This window comes from Pongo pygmaeus, chromosome 11 (genome assembly GCF_028885625.2).
Source record: "Pongo pygmaeus isolate AG05252 chromosome 11, NHGRI_mPonPyg2-v2.0_pri, whole genome shotgun sequence".
Taxonomy (NCBI): domain Eukaryota; kingdom Metazoa; phylum Chordata; class Mammalia; order Primates; family Hominidae; genus Pongo; species Pongo pygmaeus.
The window spans coordinates 111008908-111035813 of NC_072384.2; the positions used below are offsets into that span (position 1 = coordinate 111008908).

The 26906-nt window shown below is 36.8% G+C and overlaps 1 protein-coding gene across 1 annotated transcript in view; it reads left to right on the top strand.

The window, feature by feature from the left end:
• Positions 1–22422, top strand: part of CPS1 (carbamoyl-phosphate synthase 1) — a 120061-nt gene extending 97639 nt beyond the window's left edge. Inside the window, exons 30-38 of the mRNA XM_054477399.1 lie at positions 2134–2241; positions 3903–3992; positions 5792–5962; positions 8425–8499; positions 11452–11550; positions 18177–18236; positions 19000–19112; positions 20317–20446; positions 21200–22422. Coding sequence (XP_054333374.1) covers positions 2134–2241; positions 3903–3992; positions 5792–5962; positions 8425–8499; positions 11452–11550; positions 18177–18236; positions 19000–19112; positions 20317–20446; positions 21200–21298 — 945 coding nt within the window. The 3' untranslated portion in view covers positions 21299–22422. The remainder of the gene's footprint in view (positions 1–2133; positions 2242–3902; positions 3993–5791; positions 5963–8424; positions 8500–11451; positions 11551–18176; positions 18237–18999; positions 19113–20316; positions 20447–21199) is intronic.
• The last annotated feature ends 4484 nt before the right edge of the window (positions 22423–26906 follow it).

The following is a 26906-nucleotide window of genomic DNA, read 5'->3' on the forward strand; positions in this document are numbered from 1 at the left end:
TCATTTTCTTTTGTCTGTGGCTTTCCTTTTACGTTTCAATGGATATTATGAAAACATCTAATACTTTTCTTTCTGAAGTTCCCAATCGAATCCTGGTTTTTCTTCTTTCTTCATTTCCCAGCCTCCTCTCTTTTTATTGGGTTAATAAAGGCAAAGTCAAACACAGTAAAGTGGATAAGGATAATAATATTAAATTGGCTTACCATATCACATCTTGTATTTCTAATACAATGAATACCTCCAACTTCAAGGAGAAATGAAAATATGAAGAATATTTTACTTTAGTTTTATAGTTGTATTAATAATGCATTTGTGACTTCTCTTAAAATGTAGTAAGTTATGTTGTAGGGAGTCTATGCCATTTTACTTGCTTTAAGGAAAAATACAAAGTTAGCATTCATCTTCTGCTTTGCAAATACTTCAAAACACTACTGAAGATGTTAAATCTTTTTCTTCTTTTCCTTCCAGATTAGCAGTTCAGAATAGATCTTGTTAATAAAAATGGTAACGGTATCTACTTACAACAGAATCACGTAATCTTGAGTTGAAACACCTTTAGAGATAATTTATTCCAGCCCTCCACCCTCCAAGTCAGATATTTTCTTTACAGCATCCTTGGAAGGTGGTCATCTGTTTTCTTTTAAACACTTTGGTGATACAAAGCTCAACACATTGTAAGATTATATATTGTGGTCACTTTTTTTTTGACATCTCAGGTATTCTTTATCTTGAACTAAGGTCTGTTTCCTTGGAACTCTTATCCCTGATTTTCTGAGTTTCAGAGCAAAAACTTAATCTCTTTCCTTTTCAACATCTTAAGTATTTGAAGGTTGAGATATAAAATATGAGGAACGTGATACCTATATATGGAAGTAGAGAATGTAAGACTGGCCTAGAGACATTTGTACTTTTTCAAATACTGTACTGGTAAAATAATGCTGGTTTGTTGGCTTTATTTGGCTCTAGGTTGCCAGCATATGTGCTTTCCCTAAGGTTTTCTCAGATACCAACTATTGCACATCGTCCTGTACTCCCTCTTTTGGAAATGTTCCAGGTTATTCACATAGTTTTTAAATTGCCATGCTAGGAAATGGACATAGAACTGCAGGTATATTATGATTGTTGCTGAGCTCAGTGGGGTGAATGCCTCCCCTTTTCTAGACACTTCACCAAAAAATGAGCTCTTATTATTTTATAAATAAGCTCTTGTAAAAAATGAGCTCTTACTTATATGTGGTCTCTTTTATCCTTACAAACATTCTATGAGCAGGTACCATTGTTATTCTTATCTTATCAGAAACCAAGGCTAAGTAAGTAAAGCGCTTTGCCCAGGTCGCAGAACAGAAGGATGGAAACTCAAATGTCACTGTCTTAAGACGTTTCTAAATCTGATAAGCAAATCTCTTATGTAATTTATTTAAGCCTTTTATACCCACCCAATTATTCTCCCTTACTCTCAGCTTCATCATTTCCCAAGGACACACATATTATTAACATATAGGTTATAGTGATTGAGACCATAGACTTTGGAATCTGACAGATAAGATTCAAAATCCTAACTCAGTCACATACCAGTTACATGAACCTGGGTTGTTTATTATTACATTACTTTTATTTCCTTACTTCTAAAAAAGGACTAGAATATTTTTCCTTTCGACTCCTTCCTCTTTCAAACTTCCATTTAATGATCTCTTGATGAGATCTTTGAGACTTATTTTTAGTCCACCTAAGTTATACCATTTACCTAGATAGATATTGAGCTCTCCCACCTTCTTTTCTTTCCCAGTGCCTAAAAGATAAAAGATATTTTAAGTGCTTTTCAAATGCTTTAGTTTCCTATCCTGTTCTTAAAAGTCAATATGAATTGGTTTAGTTTTACTCTTTTCCTATTACTTATACCCATGCTAATCAGTGGATGAGGGAGGTAGGCTCTCAGCCACTCTTAGCTGCCTCTACAGGCAATCTGCTACTGCACAGAGAGGCAGCACTTTCTACTGCTCTCATCAGGAATGTAGCAAGGGAACTGGTTCATGCTCAGTGCATCTGTTAGGACCAAAGGGGAGGATGAGGGAGTAGCTTCCTTTTGAGGGAGGTACCTGAAAACTCTTTCTAAAATTCTTTTTTTTTGACCAGGTTATCTCTCATGCCATCTCCGAACATGTTGAAGATGCAGGTGTCCACTCGGGAGATGCCACTCTGATGCTGCCCACACAAACCATCAGCCAAGGGGCCATTGAGAAGGTCATCATTTATAAATAAAAGTGGAAGGGAAAAGGCAACACTCAGAAAAAAACACCTAAGTTTTTGTTTTGTTTTTTAAAGCTAGGTAGCAATGTAAGATATGCTGCAGGTTAAATTTATTAATGAGGCTAACTTCCTTGCTCTGAGTCACCTGGATATTCTAAAGATAACAATTTTCTTCACTGTCCTTTTGAGCCCCTTTGGTTGTATGCGAGTACAGGGGTTCTCAAACTTGAATGTGCATCACAGACACCTGGAGAGCTTGTTAAACACATTGCTGGACTCCATTCCCCAGTTTCTGATTTCATATTTCTGGATCAGGCCCCAGAATTTGCGTTTTTCACAAGTCCTAAGGTGATGCTATTGCTGCTAGTCTGGGGGTGGCAGTTAGAGAACTGCTGCTCCTGGGGATTCTAATGGTTCAGGGCCACACACAGGTGAGCAGCATCTGAAGCAATGCTTCTCAGTTAGGAGTGGTGAAACAGGTGTGGACCAGTCACTTGAGAACTTTCTGGAATCTATGCTTTCCCTTCTCACCCTTGACTTCACCTCCAAACAGCACTTTCTGATATCTCTTTTGAGCTCTGAGAGCCAGCCGTATAAAGAACTGACCAAAAATAATGACTCTGCGTTAGTACTCAATATGCACTGCTAGGTGTACATTTAGAACCTATCATCTTAAATAACCTTTGAGGAGGTCCCATTAGTCTTTAGGTATATTAGATCAGGCTCAGGCTCAGCTCTTTTTAGTGAGCTTTTCCAGTGACCCTGCCATCAGAATCCAGGCAGACCTGTCTCTCTGGTTGTACATTGGGCTGGATTCTGAAGGTCTTTGTTCTAGAAGGTAGAGGTAGCAGGATACTTTGTAATAGCAGAAGCATAAAAGAAAAAAAGTCCTTGGATCTCAAAGGTACTTCAGTTTCTCATGTCAGGATAAATGATCCTCAGAACTCAGGATTTTCCAAATCTCTCAGAGCTCAATGTGTCATAGACTCTACTTCCTTTTATACCCAATTATATTGCTGAACCAACCACTCTTGTGAGCATAATGAGTGAGGAGTTCTTGCTCTTTGTAATCAATGCCCCCTCTTGGTATAGGGACATTCTGGCTCTGGTTGAATACAGGGATTCCTGTATGTGACATGCAGGGCTTCCCTGCAGGGAAACACTGTTTCCTTCTGAACATAATATCTAACCTTGTAGAGTCCAGGGCAATAGAAAAGCAACATAAAAGAAGTCTCTCTGGTCTCTTTGCAGTACCATGTAATTTCAGGGCCTGTACCTCCCAGCAGGTAGGTCATTACATTGATATAGAGGTTGGACTGCAGTTTCTGGTGCTAAGGCAACTAGACTGAAAGGATTTCATTTAACCCTCAATGTAAAACCAGGTTATATAATTGTAGGTAGATAGGGGAATTTGGAAGAGAGATAATCGTGTAAAATTATTTGTTCTTTTCCTATTATTTTGTGTCTATTTCTTGCATATTATTTTGTAATAGAAGCCTAATAGTGCCCTCCATTATAATTATTAATGTAGATATATAGCTCTCTGTAAAGAGAAATTAAAGACATCCAAATTTAAGGTACTGTGCCTTTTAGAAAGTTTTCAAAAACTAAGATATGCTCTTTAGCACACTATATGATTATCCTTTTTAATTTAGGTGAAGGATGCTACCCGGAAGATTGCAAAGGCTTTTGCCATCTCTGGTCCATTCAATGTCCAATTTCTTGTCAAAGGAAATGATGTCTTGGTAAGAAATGCCAAGGTGCCTGAGAGGACACCACCACTGTGTTACGTCATGTTGGTTTGCGTCTCTCTGGTAATCTTCTCTGTGAACACCAGACGAAGAGCAACTGAGACCCCTGGATCTGTTTGTGTCAGAGTGTGGAATGATGCATAGCATATAATATCTACCTTATTTGAAGGCCCAGGCTATTGGTGGCACTGATAAGTCAGTTACAGCTTTGTAAAGCACACTGATTCACTGGGAAGGTCACTGTATGCCACCTACAGTATAGTATAGATGGATACAGTGAGACAGACTATCATAAATAAATGGAATGTGTAGAGTAGTCATAAATTCTGTATACTGAAATTCTGCTTTACTCCTTACCCAGAAACAATACCATTTGCAAAAATGATAAATGAACTAGATTAGTCCTAATTAATTTAGTCTACTTAGTTTAGCTAATCAGTAACTGCCTTAGTCTGTTTTGTGTTGCTATAACAGAATACCTGAGTCTGGGTAACTTGTAGAGAAAAGGGTTTTACTTGGCTTATGATTCTGGTGGCTAGAAAGTCTAAGATTGGAAAGCTGCCCCTGGTAAGGGTCTCAGGCTGCTTCCATTCATGGTGGAGAGTGGAAAGGGAGTGGGCAGGTGCAGAGGAATCAGATGGTGAGAGAGAAAGTGGGAGAGAGAAACTGAAGAAACCAGACTTTTTAACAGCCCACTGTTGTGGGAATTAATTTATTCCTACCAGACTGAGATTATCCTTTTTAATTTAGGTGAAGGATGCTACCCCAACAGGAGAGCATTAATTTATTCATGAAAAATCCACCCCTGTGACCTAAACACCTCCCACTACTCTCCAGCTTCCATCACGGCCACACTGGGGACCAAATTTCAACATGAGTTTTGATCGGGACAAACCACATCCAAACCATAGTAGTAACCAGCATTGATTTACCTCCTACTCGCAGTCATATGGTGGCTGCAAAAATGTATTAAGCAAGCCTCTGCTCTCAAAAAATATTGTAATTTAGTGAAGGTGGGGAAGAAGATAAATTTGTAGAAAACTATAGAGTATCACAGTTGCTAGAGGGGATGTACAAATAAAATGGTATTGGAATTATAGAGCAGAGAGAATGTATTCACCAGTATGTGTGCACGAGCATGTATTTGAGCATCCTATGCTTGGTTAGGGGTAGATCATAAAAGACTTCAAGGTAGATTTTGTATTGTGAACTGGATCTTGCAAAATGGTTGGAATTTTGACAAGTTAAGGATGGTAGACAGATTATTACACATAGATAGAACATCATCTGTAAAGGTAAGAAAAGAGCATATTTGGAGACAGTAAATAGTTCAGTCGAGTGAGATGATTTTACTGAGTAAAATGGGTGAACTGGAAAGTAAGATTGAGGCCAGGAGGGTAGTATAAGATAAAGATAGCGAGGTCCATTGAAGCAAGAGGACAGAAGGCCTTCAGGGACTAGACTTTAATCTGAAGCCAGTGGACATCCAGTGAAGGTTTTCAGGAGGGGTATGGCATTATTTGAGCTCTGCATTAAACTAAACCTGCCAGCAGTGCATGGGAATGCAATTTGGAAAAAGGCATGAAAGAAAGTTACAGTTCAAAGATACTGACTGAAAGTATCAGGAAAAATCCAAGCAGTGAGGAGAAAAGAGACAAGATTAGCAAAACTCTTGTTTTCTATTTGCTGGTCCCCAGTTAATAACAGCTGGAAACCAGTGGTAGAGAGAATATTAATATTGTTGTTACTGGCTCTCAATGTCCTCTTTCTCATTTTGAATTTTATCTCTTCAGGTGATTGAGTGTAACTTGAGAGCTTCTCGATCCTTCCCCTTTGTTTCCAAGACTCTTGGGGTTGACTTCATTGATGTGGCCACCAAGGTGATGATTGGAGAGAATGTTGATGAGAAACCTCTTCCAACATTGGACCATCCCATAATTCCTGCTGACTATGTTGCAATTAAGGTAACATTTTCAAAAATTTATTAGTCATTTTATGAGTTCTAGTGAAATTAAAAGAACAATTTGTCATCAAAAATCTTGTTACTTTTAAAACCTTCTAACTAAAGGGTTGGATTAGGGATTTACGTTTCCTTTCAAGAACGTACTGCAGTTGTACTATAAGCAACTTTATGTGAACTATTGTACATTTCAAAAAAAAATTTAAAACAATCTAGAATTGCATAACTTCAAAACCAATTAGCTGAGTGAATTACAAGCTTTTTATGCAGCTGACACATGATGATGCTAGTTTAGCTGGTAAATAGAAATCCAGGACAGACTTTGTTAGGATAAAGCTTGAATTGTGCCAACTCTTACATGACTTTTGTAAAAAGGGTTAGCCTGTGGGGTTGATTAAGTTCCTACCACACTGACCACTTTGCTTAGTACATATTTTCTTCAGTGGCATGATTTTTCCATTTGAAAAATTGAGACAGCTGTTGCTGTATATGGTGCTGTGAGGTTGTTGAAATTGATGACACCTTTATAAAGAGTGACCAGGAAAATTTAAAGTTCGTTCACTAATTTCCAATACATATGTGTATTTTAAATAATACCTTAATAATAAAGCCATTGTGATCTCCTAGCTGCATCAGTATGATGGTGCACAGAATTATGACCTTTAACTACTTGGCTGGACAGGCATGAGGATTAGGGATACATAAACGTATTTGAATTATGCAGATGAAGAGCACAATGAGATTAATATTAATATATTTATATAACAATATTGATATATTTATGTAAAATTGACAAATTTCCGATGTTTTCAAAAGGTTTCTGTTCCTATATGTACTAGTGACCTCAACCATCATTGTGTTACAGCTCAGACTTGGACTTTTGACTTCTATGATGGGAACTTTAAGTTGAAGCTGTGAATTAAAAAATCTGTATTAATCTTGTTTAAGCTGATAATGTAGGATGCCTTGAATTTTATAGTGCATTGAGATGGAATGTGACTTTTTATGTTGGGAGGAGGGGTGACATTTTATTCATGGAGACTGTGACACAAACATATATTGTTAAATCTTTTAGTAGAAAAATAGAGAAATTTTTTTTGAGACCAACGAGTAGTAGTCACTGAAGAATATTTTTTTCCACTGGAGATTCTATATATGGATTTTAAGTTCATGTTTCTTTATTCATAGTTATAGGAGTATGCTTATTTCTTTTAGTTAATTGATATATAATTTTTAACTAAAAATAATATTGATGGATAGATACGCATTTTTTTTTTTTTTTTGAGATGGAGTCTTGCCCTATCACCCTGGCTGGAGTGCAGTGCCATGATCTCAGCTCACTGCCACATCTGCCTTCCGGGTTCAAGCGATTCTCCCCCTCAGCCCCACAAGTAGCTGGGATTACAGGCACATGCCACCACGCCCAGCTAATTTTTGTATTTTTAGTAGAGATGGGGTTTTGCCATGTTGGCAAGGCTGGTCTTAAACTCCTGACCTCAGGTGATCCCCCTGCCTCGGCCTCCCAAAGTGCTGGGATTACAGGTAGACATGCATTTTTTAAATGCACTGTATCTTCTAGCTTACTCATTCCCTAGTTAGCATTGTATATAAATCTTAGTTTTTTTCAAATTACTTATTCGTTGTCAATCTTAATAGTCCTAGTGAGGCTAATGGGTATCAACAGACGGGGAAATAGGGAAGCTGAAGTGCAGAAATATGTAACTTGACCAAGATGATCCAGTGAAATGACTCCCAAGCTAGAATTTCCATCATAATTTAGATTGGATGCCAGAATCAATGGAAGAATTGATAAAATTCCTCCATGTACCAGATAAGTGGACATACAGCAAGAAACAAGAACTTAGTTTTTCATGAATTGCATCAGTAAAATAAATGAAAAGGAGGCACTCCTATACTCTAGTTCATATGAAAGTTCTGCACAAAAGTGTTTCCAAGCAGAATGTTTTTCAAAGCTTTTAAGAGGTGTCAACAACAGTTTAATGTCTCAGAAGCTGGCTTACAGACAGCCATTTCTGGCAAGGTGGCTTGTTGCAAGTTCAAATGATCAGAACAATAAGAGGAATGTTTCCAAAGCCTATCAAAGAGAAAAAATGTGTTTGAACTCTGTCTGGAGAGACCAATGCCCAGTGGACTTTGAAATCATTCCAATAGGAATATGCATGGGCCAGATTAGAAACACTGGTCCAGACTGGTCTCAGGGGCCCTATTTACAGAATTAATTTGTGATTATTTAACCTAAAGTTTTGGCCAAGAGCTCAAGAAATTCTTGGAATGGAGTTTTAAGCTATCTTTCAAGTTGGATGCTTGGACCCAAGAGATTTTTTATATGTCTACTGTAGCCTAAGTGAACTCTGTGAGAGATGATTCGCTAAATATATTTATCCTGTCTTATTCATTTTCTACTTTTCCCTCACATAATTTTTCTCCCCTTTTTTTTTCCAACAGGCTCCCATGTTTTCCTGGCCCCGGTTGAGGGATGCTGACCCCATTCTGAGATGTGAGATGGCTTCCACCGGAGAGGTAACTAGTTAATAATCCATGGAAGCTTTCATTAAATCTACTTTGAAATCTATGGTTTTATGATTTGAATACAGTAAAATAAAGGGAATAAAAACATCTGCTATCAGAGTAAGACTCAAAGGGCTTATGAATTTTGAATTTAAAAAACATTTTACTTCTATTTTGAATAGGGTCTAAATTCTTATTTATATTTTAACATGGGAATATAATACACATGTTCCTAATTCATTTGCACATGAGAACATCTTCCAGGTTTTTATCTAGACATCTAAGTAAATATCTTCTGTGTCCTACTTTTTATTTAAAGGTTCTCAGGTCTCTCTGTAACAGCACCTCATTCCCTGCCTTGCTGCCATGAAATTAGATCATTTTATTTTTGCTAGTAATATGGAGAATGACAGCATTATAAAGATCATAGACCTAAACATTGTGGAATCTGCAGATACATACAAAATTTCAGGACTACTTTTAACCTCCTGGGGATTATCTAAAAACTATAATGGAATCGGCCACTGGATGTCCCTCTTCACTTGTGTTGGGGCTGTGTCAGCTGAAGGTTTCTTTAGGATTGTGAAATGTGTTTCTTGTAAAGAGCTGTCAGATTCTAGAAAGTCCTCTACATGTCAGTGTCAGGACATTTTATGAATCACCTAGCCCTTGACAGACTTACTAGATACAACCTTCAGATTCTCATCAGTGCACATCCGAGTGGCAATATCAGACTGTGAGCCATCATTGTTTCCTCTTGGTAGTAAGGAAATCCTAAAAGGAGAAAATACTTAATTGCAACAAAGTACGTGATGTTTTATATGGTTGCCTGGTTACAAGCAAGATCTGTGATGAGAAGCCAAGTGAGACAAGAAGGCAGGCAGTCAGGAATAAATGGCTGTCCTGTTTGTATCTGGACTCTTAGAAAGGGGACTCTTTGTCTCTTTGTTGCTTCTTTTAATTTAAGGGCAAAAAAAACCTTACTTTTAAATGAGGGCGCTATGTATGTTTCATCTCCAGTCGATTTAAGGAGACAGTCTTCAGGTTCTTCTTGATCCCATGGTCACTACTACTAGTAATGCTGATTTTAGCTGGCCCAGGGTTCAGATCAGAGAGAGATCTATTTTCCCTCATACTGTTTTTTTTTCTTTCTTCCTTTTTTTTTTTTTTTTTTTTGAAATGGAGTTTTGCTCGCTCTTGTTGCCCAGGCTGGAGTGCAGTGGCATGATCTCAGCTCATTGCAACCTCCGCCTCCCGGGTTCAAGCGATTCTCCTGCCTCAACCTCCTGAGTAGCTGGGATTACAGGCATGCACCACCATGCCCGGCTAATTTTGTATTTTTAGTAGAGATGGTGTTTCTCCTTGTGGGTCAGGCTGGTCTTGAACTCCTGACCTCAGGTGATCCACCCACTACAGACATGAGCCACCGCACCTGGCCCATGCTGTTTTCTTTAGCATGGCAAATTTGTTTTCAGTGCTTATGTTCATTCTGCACCCACACATATGTTATGGGAGTTATTGAAATATAAAAATAAGAAAGAATGAGAAATTCAGCTCCCCTTTGTTATATCTGTTTCTCAAGTATAAAGAGAATTCTTCTTCCATTATTTGAAAGAGTCATATTTCCAAGTGTCATACAGTATAATATTACGAGGTCCGTTTTATTACTGAAATCAGAATTCTAGCTTAGTAAAATCTTAATTATGCTTCAAAGAGACATTTTCAGTGTCCAAATGGCTTGTTGTAGGATTAAATAAACATCCAGCTACTGATATAAGTAAGGGGCATTTTACGCTCCTAGTGGTAAAGTGGGGATATTAGTCCCAATCTTTAATGGCACATTTAACTACTTTCTATGGTTCTGTAGAAAATTTTTAAAACCTCGTCTGTGCTGTTGCATCTGCACTATGATGGGATTACTCAATTCTTTTCAGTAGAATTTGAAACTCATTAACTTAGGTTGACCTTATTCAAGTTAGTTGCCCAGTACTTGACTGAGTAAAATGTTCACTGTGGAGAGAAAAGCAGCAGCCGCATGTACTGGTGACCAGCTGAAGGTTATAGTCATAAGAACTTTTCTTGCACAGAAATGGTAATTTGCTTAAGAAATGAATTTAGCCATCAGTGGTATTTACTCTAATGGTGGTTCTGTACCTGTACCAAATGATGATATACATAGCAGAATTGAGTCCTATCAGGTTCAAAATACCACTTGTTCTATAATTATGTTGGCTGTTTGACTTGTAGTTATATTGTAGCACAATTACCATAAACCTAAATGGAACGTCTGTATACTCTAACATTACTATATATGTTAGTTTGTTTGGAATTGTTTTTTCCCCATATGGCTGTGGTATTCAGGACTAGTAGCAAGATATTTTGGTTCACTTTATGAAAATGATTTTTTCAAAAAACAGGTTCCTTTGAGGTTTTCATGGAGTTATTAAATTTCTCAGAAGGCTGTCTCATAAGCTGTATGAAATGACTCCAAACCAATTCAGCAGTTATGCATTTCTGCTACTGACCAGTAAATTCATGCACGGCTGCATAGTATATATGACACATATAGTTATTCAAACAGTAAGTCATATTAACATTCAGAAACTTACCACATTATGGACCAGAAGCTGTGATTTGTATCCAAATAACTCTCAGTAGAATCCAGTTATGTTGCTCCATTGAGTGTTGTTGGATAGAGAAAGAATTGCTTATTCATTCATTATGCTTAATTAAAAACATAAGATACATCTGCCCTGGCCAGCCTTTTAATCCCTGGATTCAGATTGCATGGTCTTTGGACAACATTAATAAAATCTACAGAAGGAGTCTATGAGTAAAGTACTTTCCATTTATGCGTGTGTGTGTGTGTTTGGGGGGGGGTGTATTTTAATTTTAATTTTTGGTAGGAGTGGTTGACTATTCTTTGCATCCTCTATTTTAATTTTTTTATTTATGTCTAAACAGGTGGCTTGCTTTGGTGAAGGTATTCATACAGCCTTCCTAAAGGCAATGCTTTCCACAGGATTTAAGATACCCCAGAAAGGCATCCTGATTGGCATCCAGGTAAGTGGTTTGTGGCTGTGTGCTTGCCCATGGTCATACACGGTGAGTGGGGAGGGGCAGGGCTGAATGTTAATTGTGGTACGGAGGAAGGGAGATTTGTTTTACGTTTCAGTTTATGGCAACTTACAGGAGGAAGGGACATTTGTTCTCTATTTGCTTCCTGATTTTGCCTTCTGTTGCATCAGCCCATGCAAAAATAAAATACAGACAGAAAGAAAATGTTTTTAGTGAAGGGATATTTGTTCTAAATGGGATGCAGGGTACTTTAAAAAATGAATCTCTTATTCTTTGGTTTTGTCTTTTCTATATGTTTTACTCTTAGCTCTCCATCCTTAGTTCCTGAACATAGGCATTATATGAGGTTGGGTCTCACTTCCTCTGTTTCTCTTGATATTTCTCTGTCTCTTGATTTTCCCCCTTGCCAATTCATCCATGTCTACAGTACCTACTTTTCTATCTATAACTACCACCTGTAAATTTACATACTCAGCCATCCCATATTTCCAACAATCTGCTGGATATCTCCACTTGAATATCTCAAATCCAACGTTTCTCAAACGGAAGTCATATCTGTTCTCTCCTGACCATCTCCCCTTCCTTCCTTTCATTCATTCAGTCCTTCACATTTCAATCACTTCTAAATGCCAAGGATTCAAAGTTGAATACATTGATGTTATTTGATTAAATTTCTCAACTTAACACTCCAGATAGAAAGTTTTTGAAGGGTAGTGACTTAATGGGCCTAATACAGTCAGCTTATTTCATAGTATACTGTGGAAGTTCTTGAAATATTATTCATTGGTAAGCCTTCTAGGTCAAAGTAGGGTGAAATGAATATATTTATGCAATAAAAAACACATTGTCAATTTATTGATGTAAGTTAAATATAAATCTTAGGGCAAAATGATAGGAAACTTCTATTACTATTTGGAATGCTTTTTATTACTATTTGGAACTACTTTTATTACTATTACTAATTGCAAGAATGTACAAACTGTCCTGTTTATAAATTTCCTGAAAAAATACTAGAGGCTTCCCAACTGGTCATTCATTTTTGTTTGAGATTAGTAATTCTTGGGTCCTATAAAAAAACAACAAATGGTCTTATATAATATCCCTGCTGTGCTTTTAATAAGCTCAAACTCTGCATGGCTACATAAAAATCAATAAAAATATAATTAGAACAGTACTAGGTATTCTCAAGCCAGTGGGTGATTATTTTAGGTTCCGTCTCATTAGGGTGTCTTAATATTAGCAAATTAGACTCTGGAGACTATACAGGTAGTGGCTTTGGAGAAGTTTCTGCAAAGAGTAACTTGGGATTTTGCTTTGTAAAGGTACCAGAAGGACGATGGTGAATAGTTAGAGCAGAGGCTAACAAGATGACTTGCAATTGTGAAGCTTAATGGCAGTTTAGAGACAAATCACACCATATGATAGACTCATCACGTTATAAATGGGTATTAAGTATTGTTAAGTCCCAAGTAGGAGAATATTTGCCCAACTTCCAGTTATGGCTTAAAGTTTAATGTGAGACCTGGGGGCATTCAGAGGAGACCATGCCCTTAGTCCACATCTTCACATCTAATCATAATAGTGCTAACATTTTAAAATGCCACTTTAAGAAGGCAGTGATGTATAAAATTGTGCCTTGTTTGGTTCTAGTGCTGCAGGGAAATGTGAAGCAAAAATTAATTTGATCCCTATGAAGTATTTGCATAATTTTGGCATTAGTGGACAGAATTTTGCTTTGTAGGGGAAAAAAGGGTTTGTTAGAAAAAACAATGTTTTCTTAAAGCAGTGAGAGCTGGCTATTGAAAATCTACCTCTCAATGCTTTCCTTTTTAAAGAAATAAATGTTCTAGCAGCTACATGAGTTGTTGCGAAGAACTTTCTGCACATGAGAGCATACAGACACAGATTAAAATATATATTTAAAAGTACTTAAAGAATACTTAATAAAATTATACTTAACAAAATATTTACAGCCATGGTAAAATTGATCAGCTAATGCATAGTTTCTTCATTACTATGTGTACGATTTTCATTCACGGTGTTTTTAAAAATGCTTAGTCTGATAAACTGAAAAAGCATGACAGAATATACTAAATAGAGAGTTAATAGCTATAAAACTTACTTGACTACTTCTTAGTTAGTATGGGGTCAAATCTAATCTCAACTTTTTACCGCAGCTTCATAGCAATTGCAGATAAAGTAATTAGGGTTCCATATTTTAGGATACATTGTACTTTTATAAAACATTTTATTTAACGTGATCCTACTTGGTCAGAAGAACTCATATAAACACTTTTGGATATATTAAGTTAGAACTGAAAAATAGCACAAAAAAGGACTGCTAATATATAAATGGGGGTTAGGGATAGTAAATCCAATGGAAGGCATCTAGTTGGAGGTGAGTTATGTTATGAAGTTCCAAGAGAACTTGTTATATGGCAGTCTTTCTAACTTTTAAATTTCTTCTCTCTTTCCCACCCTACTCCTTTACACATACAGACTCTCTGTTTCTGGTGTTCCAAAGTTAAATCCAACGGGTCAAAGTACCTGGGAAGTTTGAAATATTCATAACATCAATCTTATAACTAGGACTTAGGATAAAAGAATCAAGATATAGATTTTGTCAAAGGATTCTTCTCAATCTATTACGTGCCCTGTGTCTCTACCAAGGCATTTCTAACATAAGAAAGGCATAACACAGGTTTATGTGGCAACAAAAATCATCTTTGATTTTCCTGTAATATTTCTAGCCACCTTTCATCGCATTAGGATGTATTTTTAGTTGCTGTGAGTAGGCAATCTGCCTTGTTTTGAAGTTTTCTGGAAGACCCTTTAACAATAAATGATTTACTCCAGAGTAGATCAAGAGCACTCACTGTGTTTTCCTCTCTGATTGGGCTATTCAGTGATGCTTGTGGAGTGGCAAGTACCAATCTGACATCTGCGCTTCAGCATTGCTCAGAAACACAAAGCAAGCATTTTATTTGAAAAGACAACTCCAAGTGACATGAATAACCTTTTATCTTTAATATGGAATCATTAGGAACAACCATAAAGTTGTCAATCCAGAAGTCCCCGTAGAATCCACAGGCATCACATAGTATTAACTTGGCTTTCTTTTCTGTAGCCAGGAGTTGGATAAATGTGAAAATGATCATTGGAGGAAATATATATATTTTTCACTTTTAAGGGACTGTCTTCTTTATAAACATTTCCAAGAAAATAAATCAGCTTGTACTTTTCACCTTTCATAACAAATTGTTTCTTACACAGGTATTTTCAATCAGCTTTTAAATCTGAGGCTACTCAGATGCAAGCTGACAGCTGTAATTTCTTTTTGTAGAGAGGCTGTTTTATGTGTCACAAGTGTTCAATACATGTTTGATAGAAGTTTATAATGTGCCTATGGAAGCCAACACCCAGACCAGAAGGTAGAGTGGTTTCCTGGCTGGGAACTGTCAATGCTGTCATGTTGGATATTTATCTTTTCCATCTGGGGGACAACACTGAAACAGCTCCATAATGAGGTTCTGCCTGGTGTCTGCAGGTCTTAGAGGACTTGCTGACTTATTTTACTTTAAAATGGCAAAGAAAAAAATTACATTCTAGTACTCCTCCCTCAACGTTTTTCATGGTGATTTTAGCCAAGGTTAATGCAATCTTGACTTCATATTACACAATGAGTGAAGGATAGTCTTCCTATCCCCTATTCCCCCCTTTCTCAAACTTAAGTATGCATCAAAATCACCTGGAGGGTTTGTAAAACAACAAATTGCTAGGATCCACCCCCAGAGTTCCTGATTCAACAAATCTGGGGTGGGTTTCAAATTTTCATATTTTTAATAAATTCTCAGGTAATGCCGATGCTGCTCTGCCAGGGACCACAATTTGAGAACCACTCTACTTGAGCAATGGTACTTTAGAAACCTGGTTAAAAGTTATGTTAGCACTTATTATTGTCAAACATATTATCAGGGAATTTTTGCTAGGGGAAAGTATAAAAGATTGAGAAAAGTTGAGTGCATGATTAATGTATCAATTAGTAAGTGTTGGAGATCATTATGCTGAGCCTTCTAATGTGATTTGGTACTTACTGAGGTCTATTCTGTGTTTAGCAGAGGGTCACAATGTAATGTTCCATGTTAGGGGTATTTAACAACATTCAGAAGTTCATTTTGGACATTTCATATATATTTGTTATATACAAAGGAATCTTAAAACATGAAAAAAAAATTTATATGCCATCAATTTTAGCCCTTTGCCTTTTCTGAGGAGAATGAAACGAATTGTCTTATTCTTCTGTCTAACCAATTGTCCTGATGTCACTAAGAGTTATTCTCTAATTTTTTACTTGTTTTTTTCTTTTATGTCTAACCATGAGCTTCTTGCATCTAAGCTCATTTCTTTCTGTTTGGTCCTAAGTGGAAATGAAAAGCTACTGTCCTGGGCATGGTTACAATTCATGTTCTATAAGGCAGTCATGAATAACCCCTGAGCCTGCCTCAGCTGAAATTCATCCAGTTACATTTGTCTTTTCTATTTGCCAATAGTTTCCTCTTATAAAACTGCAGTTCTGGGATTGAGAGGGCCAGAATCTGAAAGAATTTTATATTTGAACATAGTCTTTGGGGTCTTTTCTTAGGATTTAGGTCTGTGCTCAGAAATACTCTGCAAGTAAATATTAGGGGGTGTTATGGGCTAAACATTATCAAAATTGTGCAAGGATCATATGTGTTTTATTGTCACAGTTCTTAGTTTCTGACTCTGAAATAAGATCATTTGATTTTTTCCAGCCATAACTAATATGGTTTATAAACAGATTACAAGACATTTGCTGAAGTAACCAGCTCATGTCATTCTGTTTAAAACCTTTTTACAAGGGAAACCAACAAGAATGTTCCTATTTAAAGAAGAATGGATATGTTTTTAACAGTGTATGATTTTAAATACGCCAGCTCAGTTACTCAGACTCTCATGTTAATGAAGTCAAGGTCAGGGTTTCATCTTTGGGTAGGTCACCTAGTGTTGTTTTCTTTCATTCTGACCACTATCTTGCAAACACTAGCTCTTGATCACAGGAAGTATGTTCAGAACTAGCGAACTCCTGATGGCAATGGTCAGGAATCCAGGGAAGGTAGGGGCTGGACACAAGACAGGTCCATCTGGGGTCCTAGGAAAGACACAGCAATGGACTGCAGGAAAATATATGAACAGTGACATGAGCATTAGGGAAGCCTGTGTGGAAATGAAATGCATATAAATGAGGGGGCAGTCGGTTTGGGTTGTAAGTGTAATCGTGGGTAGAGGAACCCACGCTTGGAAACTAGGATGTAAGGGCAGGAATCTAGTTTTTAGGGGAGCTGAAAAAACAATTATTGTAATTATAATAATATTTATTAAGAACTATTTATAGGCAAGTAACTGTGCTAAATTATAGTAGTAACACTTAAGTAGTGCTTACTTCTAGATTAGTTTATTGAATACTCATACTAATGTAAGAACTGTTACCATTCCTGTTTAACGGATGAGGAAACTGCATTGTAGAGTTGTTAAGTAAGATATTCAAGGTCACACAGTTTAATAAGGTGTGCAGCCTCAAAAAGTTGAAATACTACTATTGTCATCACCGTTTTTGAAATGAAGAAATGAAGGAAAAGACATTAACTTTTTGAAGCTCATACCACTAGTGAATGGTGAAAGCCAGGATTTGAAATGCAGCTGACTTTAGAGCTCATTCTTTAGCTACAACTTTTTATTGCCTCAGAGTAAATGAAAAAATGAGTTCCAAAGATTGAGTTATTGCAGGGACTAGTGCATAAGCTACTAGGAAAGTGGCCTAGTTATTGAAGAGAAGTACAAAATTAGAACTTAGAAATAAGAGCAAGTTGAGCCTGGGTGCAGTGGCTCATGCCTGTAATCCCAGCACTTTGGGAGGCTGAGGTGGGCAGATCACCTGAGGTTGGGAGTTTGAGACCAGCCTGACCAACATGGAGAAATCCTGTCTCTGCTAAAAATACAAAATTAGCTGGGCGTGGTGGTGGATGCCTGTAATTCCAGCTACTCGGGAGGCTGAGGCAGGAGAATCGCTTGAACCCGGGAGGCGGAGGTTGTGGTGAGCCAAGATCATGCCATTGCACTCCAGCCTGGGCAACAAGAGCAAAAAACCCCATCTCAAAAAAAAAAAAAAAAAGAAAGAAAGAAAGAAATAAGAGCAGGTTGAATAGGCAGAACAGCTAGCCTGACTCGGTACTGGCTCCTAACCCACACATCTTTTAAGTCCTCCCTAACCAGGAAAAGGATTCTTGTAGAACTGGAGTGGATCTGAACTTACAAAGACCAAGTGGATTAAATAGAGAATAAAAGGAGTTAAGAACAAGGTGAAAAGCAGGGATCAAAATAATGTGGATGGAATTTCATTGACATTGGGATATAGCGAAAACTCACACTCACCATAGAAGGTTAAAAGGATAAAACTTGTCATTTTTTAATATAAAGCATCCGGCAAAATGTAACATTGTCTTTTAAGATGTTGTAAGGAAATACCATATTGCATATTACTAAATGAAGAGCATGTATATCTAAAAAGTGAATTTTGTGAAATTCCTTTTCAGCAATCATTCCGGCCAAGATTCCTTGGTGTGGCTGAACAATTACACAATGAAGGTTTCAAGGTATGTTCATTAGTTTTAAGTTGTTTTCTGTCAGCATGGAATCTGTCCACAAATCAAAATATTGCAGAATATTGGAAAAGAAATAGCCCAAAATATGTCCTTTTGATATGAAAGGTTTAACTAACTTGGTAGTTTCAAAACTTAGAGTAAAATCATTAAAAAGACTGGTATTAACTTTTAACAAAATTACCACAAATTCAATAGAAGTTGCCAGCTAAAAACTGAGAAAGTTTAGCTTAAGCACAATTGAGACAAAGTTCCAATACATTTCCATATGTTTTTCCTTTTTTTGTTTTCATATGAGGTTATAGATTCTAGCTGTGACAGTTACAGGCAAAACTTCTTTGCAGTGAATACCTCCACACAAAGCCTGGTTGAGTAAAACAAAATTATTCCCAAGGCTTATGATGGACCTGTGGCCATGGGGATTTGTTGACCTGCTAATAAGGAATTAGCCATGAATAATTGAGAAATTATTAAATTTATGAGAAATTGTCATTGAATTATTAAATTCAAATTAAATGTATAATTATTAAAATGGAAATGCAAATAAAATTGAGGTTAAGTTTTTTAAATCACTGCAAATATATAAAAAATATTTAAAGTGCCCATGCCTCTGGACTCTGAGTCCAAGTCTCTATCCATGGCACTATACTACTTCTGATGTTCAGCAATTTCTTCTTCTTTATGTTTTAAATTACATGTTCCATAAAAATAAGAAATCACTGTGATACGGTAATTGATTTTTTCATTTTAAATGCAGCTGTTTGCCACGGAAGCCACATCAGACTGGCTCAATGCCAACAATGTCCCTGCCACCCCAGTGGCATGGCCATCTCAAGAAGGACAGAATCCCGGCCTCTCTTCCATCAGAAAGTAAGAACTAGGCATACTGTTTTCTGAAATAATTTAGAGGATTAACTTTGAGAACCAGTATATGAATAGTTCACCTTACTTGATTGCAAGTCTTTTAAAACAAATTTAAAAATGAATACATTTGTGGATGATTGTCAAGCTTCACTCTCCATTACTATGGAATATATAACGTCATGTGTACGTGGTGATATGAAACGTGTTTCAAAATACTTCTTAGTAAGGATACTTTCCTTGATGGAAACAAGTGAGAGCATGAAGAATGTAATGCAGCACTTTATATTTCATGTCAAACTTATATTGTGTATAGATAAAATTTCATGTCAAACTTATATTGTGTATAGATAAGTATGTCAAGTATAAGATGACCAGCTATATTTCACTAAGGTTGTGCATAATAAATCAATTTGTTGGGCACTTACTACATACAGGAACCTATGTTGAGTACTGTGATGATGTCATCCATTGGATTACCTAATTGGTCATTCCTTGACCAGGTTTTTATGCCTTAGACCATGTCATCATTAGATTTTGTAAGACATTTTATTTCAGCAGATTGTATGAATCTTCAGGAATACCACTGCATCAACCCTTAAAGATCTACGTGGCATAAGTGCATGGGAGATAATTCTCTACTATTTTAAGATAGTACAGCCTACAGAATGGCTGTGCCATTCTATTCAATATGTTATTTGTTAGCATTCTTGAGAAGCCAACATATAAATTATTATCACTTTAATAAAATAATAGCATTGAGTTCAAACCTTAGCAGGATTCCAAGGATGCAATAGCTCCTTGTTTGGGGCATTGTAAAACAATAATTAGCACTACTTAGGAGGCAATAGAGTTAATGTGGGAGTGGGAGCATGGGAGTGAAAGGGCATTCAATGGTGGAGGGATCACTTCTTTTTAAAAAACAAGTAAATATCTATCAAATTATCAATTCTTAATGAGTGAACAGATAGCATTTTAAAGAGAAAACAAACATCTGCATTCCATTAGACTTGCACCAGAATTCCTTCAAGAACACAATATAATCCTTATATAAGTGTAATTTAAACGTCTACTTAGCAATAGAGGAGGGCAGATGGCAGTCAACTCAGCATGGCATTGACTTGAATGGCTAAGAGAGCAATTTATGTTAGTATTTTATAAACTAACTATAAAATATGCTTTGTCGTCTACAAGTTTTTGTTTATTTTTCCAGATTGATTAGAGATGGCAGCATTGACCTAGTGATTAACCTTCCCAACAACAACACTAAATTTGTCCATGATAATTATGTGATTCGGAGGACAGCTGTTGATAGTGGAATCCCTCTCCTCACTAATTTTCAGGTATAGTCTTTTCCTTGGATATAGACTGGAGGGGAGTTTTATTTCTGTGCCTCCCTTAAGAGTATAATCAGTAGATGCACATCTCTCTTTTCCCCTCTTTGTAACTTTCAGAATAGAGAGGAATTTTTAATAATCTAAAATAATGATGCTAACATGGTAGCTCATGGCTTAAATGGGACAGTTGGTGATCAAGCAATTGAGATAATCAAAGGCCATGAATGGCCATGGTGCTCTCCTTACCATTATCCTTTGAATAAAAAGTGACAGCATGACATGGAATAAAGATACAAACTTTTATTTCATTGTTTCTAAATGAAAGCCACCATATAAAAGCAACAGGTTAATGATGGTCCAGATGTAGCACAAGTGCTTGTTCAATTCACAGAAAATGATTGCACGAGGCATGTTCAGTTTCACTTGGACATGACCCATCGAATTTATCACAGGGAGAAACAGAGTGGAGACTCGTTAACTTTCTGCCTATCATATTTATTTTTTTATCCAGAATCAGTTTTAATCCCTATGGGAGGAGAAATAAGAGTATTCACAGCGACGTCTGAGATATAAAAGAAAGTTTCCATGCTGAGGTCTGAGACATGGGAGAAAGTCTCCATTAAATAAAAAACTTGTATGCCTTTTATCCCATACCCCTTTGAAAACTGGGGGCAGACACTTGTGACTTTTCAGTCTTGATTCATTAAAAATTCACTTTCATTTCCTGGAGGGTGCTGATTCCTACCATTATATTTTCAGGTGACCAAACTTTTTGCTGAAGCTGTGCAGAAATCTCGCAAGGTGGACTCCAAGAGTCTTTTCCACTACAGGCAGTACAGTGCTGGAAAAGCAGCATAGGGATGCAGACACCCCAGCCCCATTATTAAATCAACCTGAGCCACATGTTTTCTAACGAACTGATTCACAACTTTGTTTCCCAGAGATGAATATTGATACCTAAACTTTATTTCTGTTTACTTTGTTATGCCTTAATATTCTGTGTCTTTTGCAATTAAATTGTCAGTCACTTCTTCAAAACTGTACAGTCCTTCCTAAGTTACTTACTCTTCATGAGATTTCATCAATTTACTAATACCGTATTTTTGGTGGACTAGGCTTGCCTGTGTGCTTATTTGTAGCTTTTTACATTTTATGGTGCTGATTAACGGTGATCAAGGTAGGAAAAGTTGCTGTTCTATATTCTGAACTCTTTCTATACTTTAAGATACTCTATTTTTAAAACAGTATCTGCAAACTCAGGACACTTTAACGGGCAGAATATTCTAAAAACTTGATAAAATGAAATATAGATTTAATTTATGAACCTTCCATCGTGATGTTTGTATATTGCTTCTTTTTTGATCCTCATTCTCACCCATTTGGCTAATCCAGGAATATTATTATCCCTCCCATGATACTGAAGTTGAGAAATGTGATAGAGGTGTTTAGAGTATGGATTTCTTTTCTTTTCTTTTCTTTTTTTTTTTTTTTTTTGAGATGGAGTCCCGCTCTCCAGGCTGGAGTGTGGTGGCATGATCTCGGCTCACTGCAATCTCTGCCTCCCAAGTTCAAGCGATTCTCCTGCTTTAGAGTATGGATTTCTTTAAGGAATACTGGTTTGCAGTTTTGTTTTCTGGACTATAGCAGCAGATAGTAGACACCGTTTTTGTAGATTTGTTGTTTTTATCATTGGATTTTAACTTGTCCCGAGTGAAATAATCAGATTTTTGTCATTCACACTCTCCCCCAGTTTCGGAATAACTTGGAAGTAAGGTTCATTCCCTTAAGATGATGGATTCTGTTGAACTATGGGGTCCCACACTGCACTATGAATTCCACCCACTGTAAGGGCAAGGACACCATTCCTTCCACATATAAGAAAAAAGTCTTTCCCGAAGGGCAGCCTTTGTTACTTTTAAATATTTTCTGTTATTACAGTGCTCTAATTGTGAAGTTTTAAATAAAATACTATTAAGAGGTAATGCAGTTGTATCTGGTTTTATTTTATGTTGATGTACAAAAATCAGTTTACTTGTATAATAAAATAGGGTTTTGGGCCAGGATTGCATTGCTTATTTATTTTTTCCACGCAAACCCATATAGGGTATGAGAAAATTAACATTAAAAAAAAGTTTCAAGCTGTTACATTTTTCATTTTTTCTTGTCCCTCCCTTGCTTTTAAGTCTCATTATAACATTATGTGGTTATATGACTATAAAACATCTTTGATCTGGATCCTTTCTAATGCGTAACTACAACCACATACTGATTAAAGATTGCCACAAATATATAGTAAACTTTCAAACAAATGTCTTGCATAACTCAGAAAAGTAACCCAATCAGAGGCTGACCAGCATTGTCTGATGGAAGTAGTGCCAATGAGCACACTGATGCCATATCCCCAATTTACCACCAAAACTATGGCTTTGTGAAAGTCCTAAGATAATTATGCTATAACAGCTTTTATTTCTTCCTTGTTACCTCACAGTCAATTGATTACCACTTTGTGTAGCTCTATATGAATGCTTTAACTATTCATCTTCTCTTCCCCTCACTTCCTTGTTCTTCCTGTGGTCAAGACTTTCATTACTTCTTCCCTGTAATCTTTTTTTTTTTTTTGAGATGGAGTTTTGCTTTTGTCACCCAGGCTGGAGTGCAGTGGCGCGATCTCAGCTCACTGCAACCTCCATCTCCTGGGTTCAAGTGATTCTCCTGCCTCAGCCTCCTGAGTAGCTGAGATTACAGGTGCCCGCCAACAAGCCTGGCTAATATTTTGTATTTGTAGTAGAGACGGGGTTTCACCATGTTGGGCAGGCTGGTCCCCTGTAATCTTATAATTGTGTAATCCCTGATCACTCTGATTCATTCACCTGAAAATATTTAATGAGTTTCTTCCATGTTTCATGTAGAATATAGCACAATCTCTCCTACTCCTATTATTCTAGCATGTTTCTGTTACATATCACCAGCACCACAACCACCATCACCATAATAATTAACATCATGGAGTCCATACTATTTTTCAGGCATTTGTAAGTACTTTACATGAGTTAACCTAGTTAATCCAAAAAATATCCCTATGAGTAGGTGCTGTTATCTCCATATTATAAATAAGAAAACTTAGGCATACCGAAGTTAAGTAACATGCTCAAGGTCACACGAAATGCAGTCTCACTTTTTTGTATCATATTCTGGTGAAGGTAGACATGTAAAAAGAAATCATTTCTCACAGTAAAGAAAATAATTTGCCTGCAGAGATCAGGGAAGGGCATTTTAAGGAGATGGATTCATGTGTTGCCTTGAATAATATCTTGCAGTTGCCAAGGAAGACTAGAAGGTAAGGACATTTAGGAAAACAACAAGGACATTGTTGTGACTGGAGCTCAAGGTATGTGTGGAGGGAAAGGGCTAGTAGCAGAAGTTGAGACTGGACTCTGAATGGTGGATATTTAAACTAGGTAGAAGTTTTAAAACTTTTTATTTGGAAATAATTTTGGATTTAAATTTTAAAAGTAAAAAAATCCCCAGATTTACCTATTGGTAATATTTTACTTCATTTGCTTTATTCTACTCTTATCATCTAATTCTCTATCTAAACACACCTGACACACATACATATTCCCAGAGGAAGATAAAAATTACATGTTGACTAAAAATGAGCAGGCTGTGACCAATTTAGATATCTAACTCAATGTTTTAAATAAACAATTGTTTGCTGAACCTATCAAAAACTCAGTTAATTATTGTGAGAATTTAATAAAGGGTCCTAATTTTTATATTAATGTGAGCCAGCTATTTGTAAGATATGATAAAATTTGAAGATTAATAATAATTAATTTAACATTGTGTCTATATAAACTCTATGTTTTTTGTTGACAAAAGGGCTTTGGAAAACCAGAAGACAGGATAGACCTCATGGTGCTGAAAATGGAATTATATTAATTTTTGTTTTGGTTGCCTTTCTGTTTTCCAACATTCCAAACTTTAAAAAGACTTAACTACAGATAAATAACACATTTAAGATCTTTGGCTGGAGGAGAGAAATGAAAGAAAGTAGAAACACTTGTGCTCAGATTTGGCAAGGCTTTGTCCTTTTGGAACATATTTATTCTTTCATATAAACATGTTAACACATTTTTAAATGTCCAAATCTATTATATATCACAAGTTCAGACAACACAGGGTCTATGTCTGTAGAGCTGAATAACAAATCTAAGTAGCTTTTGCCATACTGAGAATTTAATGGTGTGCAAGAAGGATGGGCTCTATTGAAGAGGGAGAAAAGGAGCTCAGCTGCTTGTGAAATGAAGAGGAATAAAGAATGATCCATTTATAGATTTAGGATTTTATAGCTTTGGAGAGGTAAGTATAATGTTTTAACTTCACTTCTGTCAAACTTTCCTCTTAAACAGAATTCCTATTGGAAACTTAAAAACAACTATAACAGTCATTTATCTCAACAGCTGCAGGTACTTGAACCTCAGCTTCCACAGTGTCCACAGCCTCTTGAACAATGAACGTGGAAATTATCAGAGAAACAAACCATGGCTGAATGCAGTTAAGTGCTCTGTAATTACACGCCAGTGTTGCCATTTGGCTGCTGGTGTAGTCTCCTGTGGGCACAGGTGCCATAAATGCTCACACACACCCAATCAAATCCACAAAGACCTTTCATTACATATCATTTGAGACACCCTTAACTTAAAAAAGACTAGCTCAAGTTTAGTTCTTTCCCTTTGTTCTTATATATAAAAATTCCATTTTTCCTAATTAATATTACCGTGCTATTTCATGAGAAGCTGTTACAATTGGCGAGTGTGAAGGTAATGTGGTAGGAGGAAGAATGTCTTTCCTCCCTGAGTGGCTCCCTGGGCTCTGTGAAAAATTGGTAATAATCGTTCCTACTTCTTTTCTTGTGCATAACGTAGGGTGCAAAGTTTCCAGAAAGAGAGTTTAAGTACCTACAGCTGTTGAGATCAATGCAGCTATGGAAAAAAAGACTCAGCAAGTCAAAATTAGCACCATTTGTGTATGCTTCTTGTTGCTTAAAGATCATTTTTGAGTCTTTACAACTTTCATTTTATAAAGGACTTACATCCACAAAGAAAACCGTGGATTGTTGACCAAAACAAACAAACAAAATAGGGTTTTCCAGCAGGACTAAAGGTCTACTTTCTCCTGAAACGACCAGCCTACCTAATTATTTTGCTAAGGTGTTACCTATTAGAATCACACACACCACAGTGAGGAGCTTTTGTTCAGAAGAAACAACACCAGCAGCCTCACAAAAAAGTGGGAAAGATGTGTATGTCCCCAAATGATAATTTTGCTCACAACGCTCAGTATTGTTGGGCAGCCATAGTGAAGACAGACAAAATATGACCAACATTTAGAAAGGAGTGAGAATTCAGCAAGATCAAAATGTGTTATTAAAGGACATAAATCACTTGAAAATGTGTTTTAATAATAAAGGATACATTCTAATATCCAGGGCCCAGACAACTATGTTTTCCTGTCTGAAATGTAAAGGCGTTCAGTAATCTCTTTAGTGATCTTTCTTCTCTCTGCCTATGCAAGGCCTCGAAGGTTGAAATACGGCAGGATTTTGAGGACTTTGTCATAAAAGAAATATCGTGCTAAGTGTTTTCCATAACTCTTCAGAAATTTCCTCATAGAATACTGCAAATGAAATGTATAGGGAATAATATAATTAGACTGTAAAATTCGCTGAACTCCCCATTCAAGAGAAATTACATATGGATCCTTTTTTAACAATGTTTTCTAATTAAACTGGGGACATAATATTATTTTCCAGGTTCAATACACTTCCTTTCCCATTCATAACTAAAATATAGAGAGAGCTGGAGGGGAAAAATAGTATTGTTGTAGTTAAAAAGTGAGTAGGAGTTTGTAGAGATTTTTTTTTTTTTTTTTTTTTTTTGAGACGGAATCTCGCTCTGTCGCCTAGGCTGGAGCGCAGTGGCGTGATCTTGGCTCACTGCAAGCTCCGCCTCACGGGTTCAGGCCATTCTCCTGCCTCAGCCTCCCGAGTAGCTGGGACTACAGGTGCCTGCCACCACACCCGGCTAATTTTTTTGTATTTTTAGTAGAGACGGGGTTTCACCGTGTTAGCCAGAATGGTCTCAATCTCCTGACCTCGTGATCCGCCCGCCTCAGCCTCCCAAAGTGCTGGGATTACAGGCGTGAGCCACTGCGCCCGGCTCTGTAGAGATTTTAATGACTGTGAGGCCTAAGCATTTGATGTGAATTAGGCTCACATTTTATTTATTGGGTTAGAATAAGATAAGGCAACACGGAGTTAACTTTCTCAACATTGAGGAAGCCTCCAGGGCAAAAAATTATTTCTGCCAAATCTATCATTACGTGCCTTAGAATCCTGAGCAAAGCCCTGCTTGCTTCAGAGGTACCTCGCTAACCCTAGTGCCCTGATTCTGCTGAAATCCGT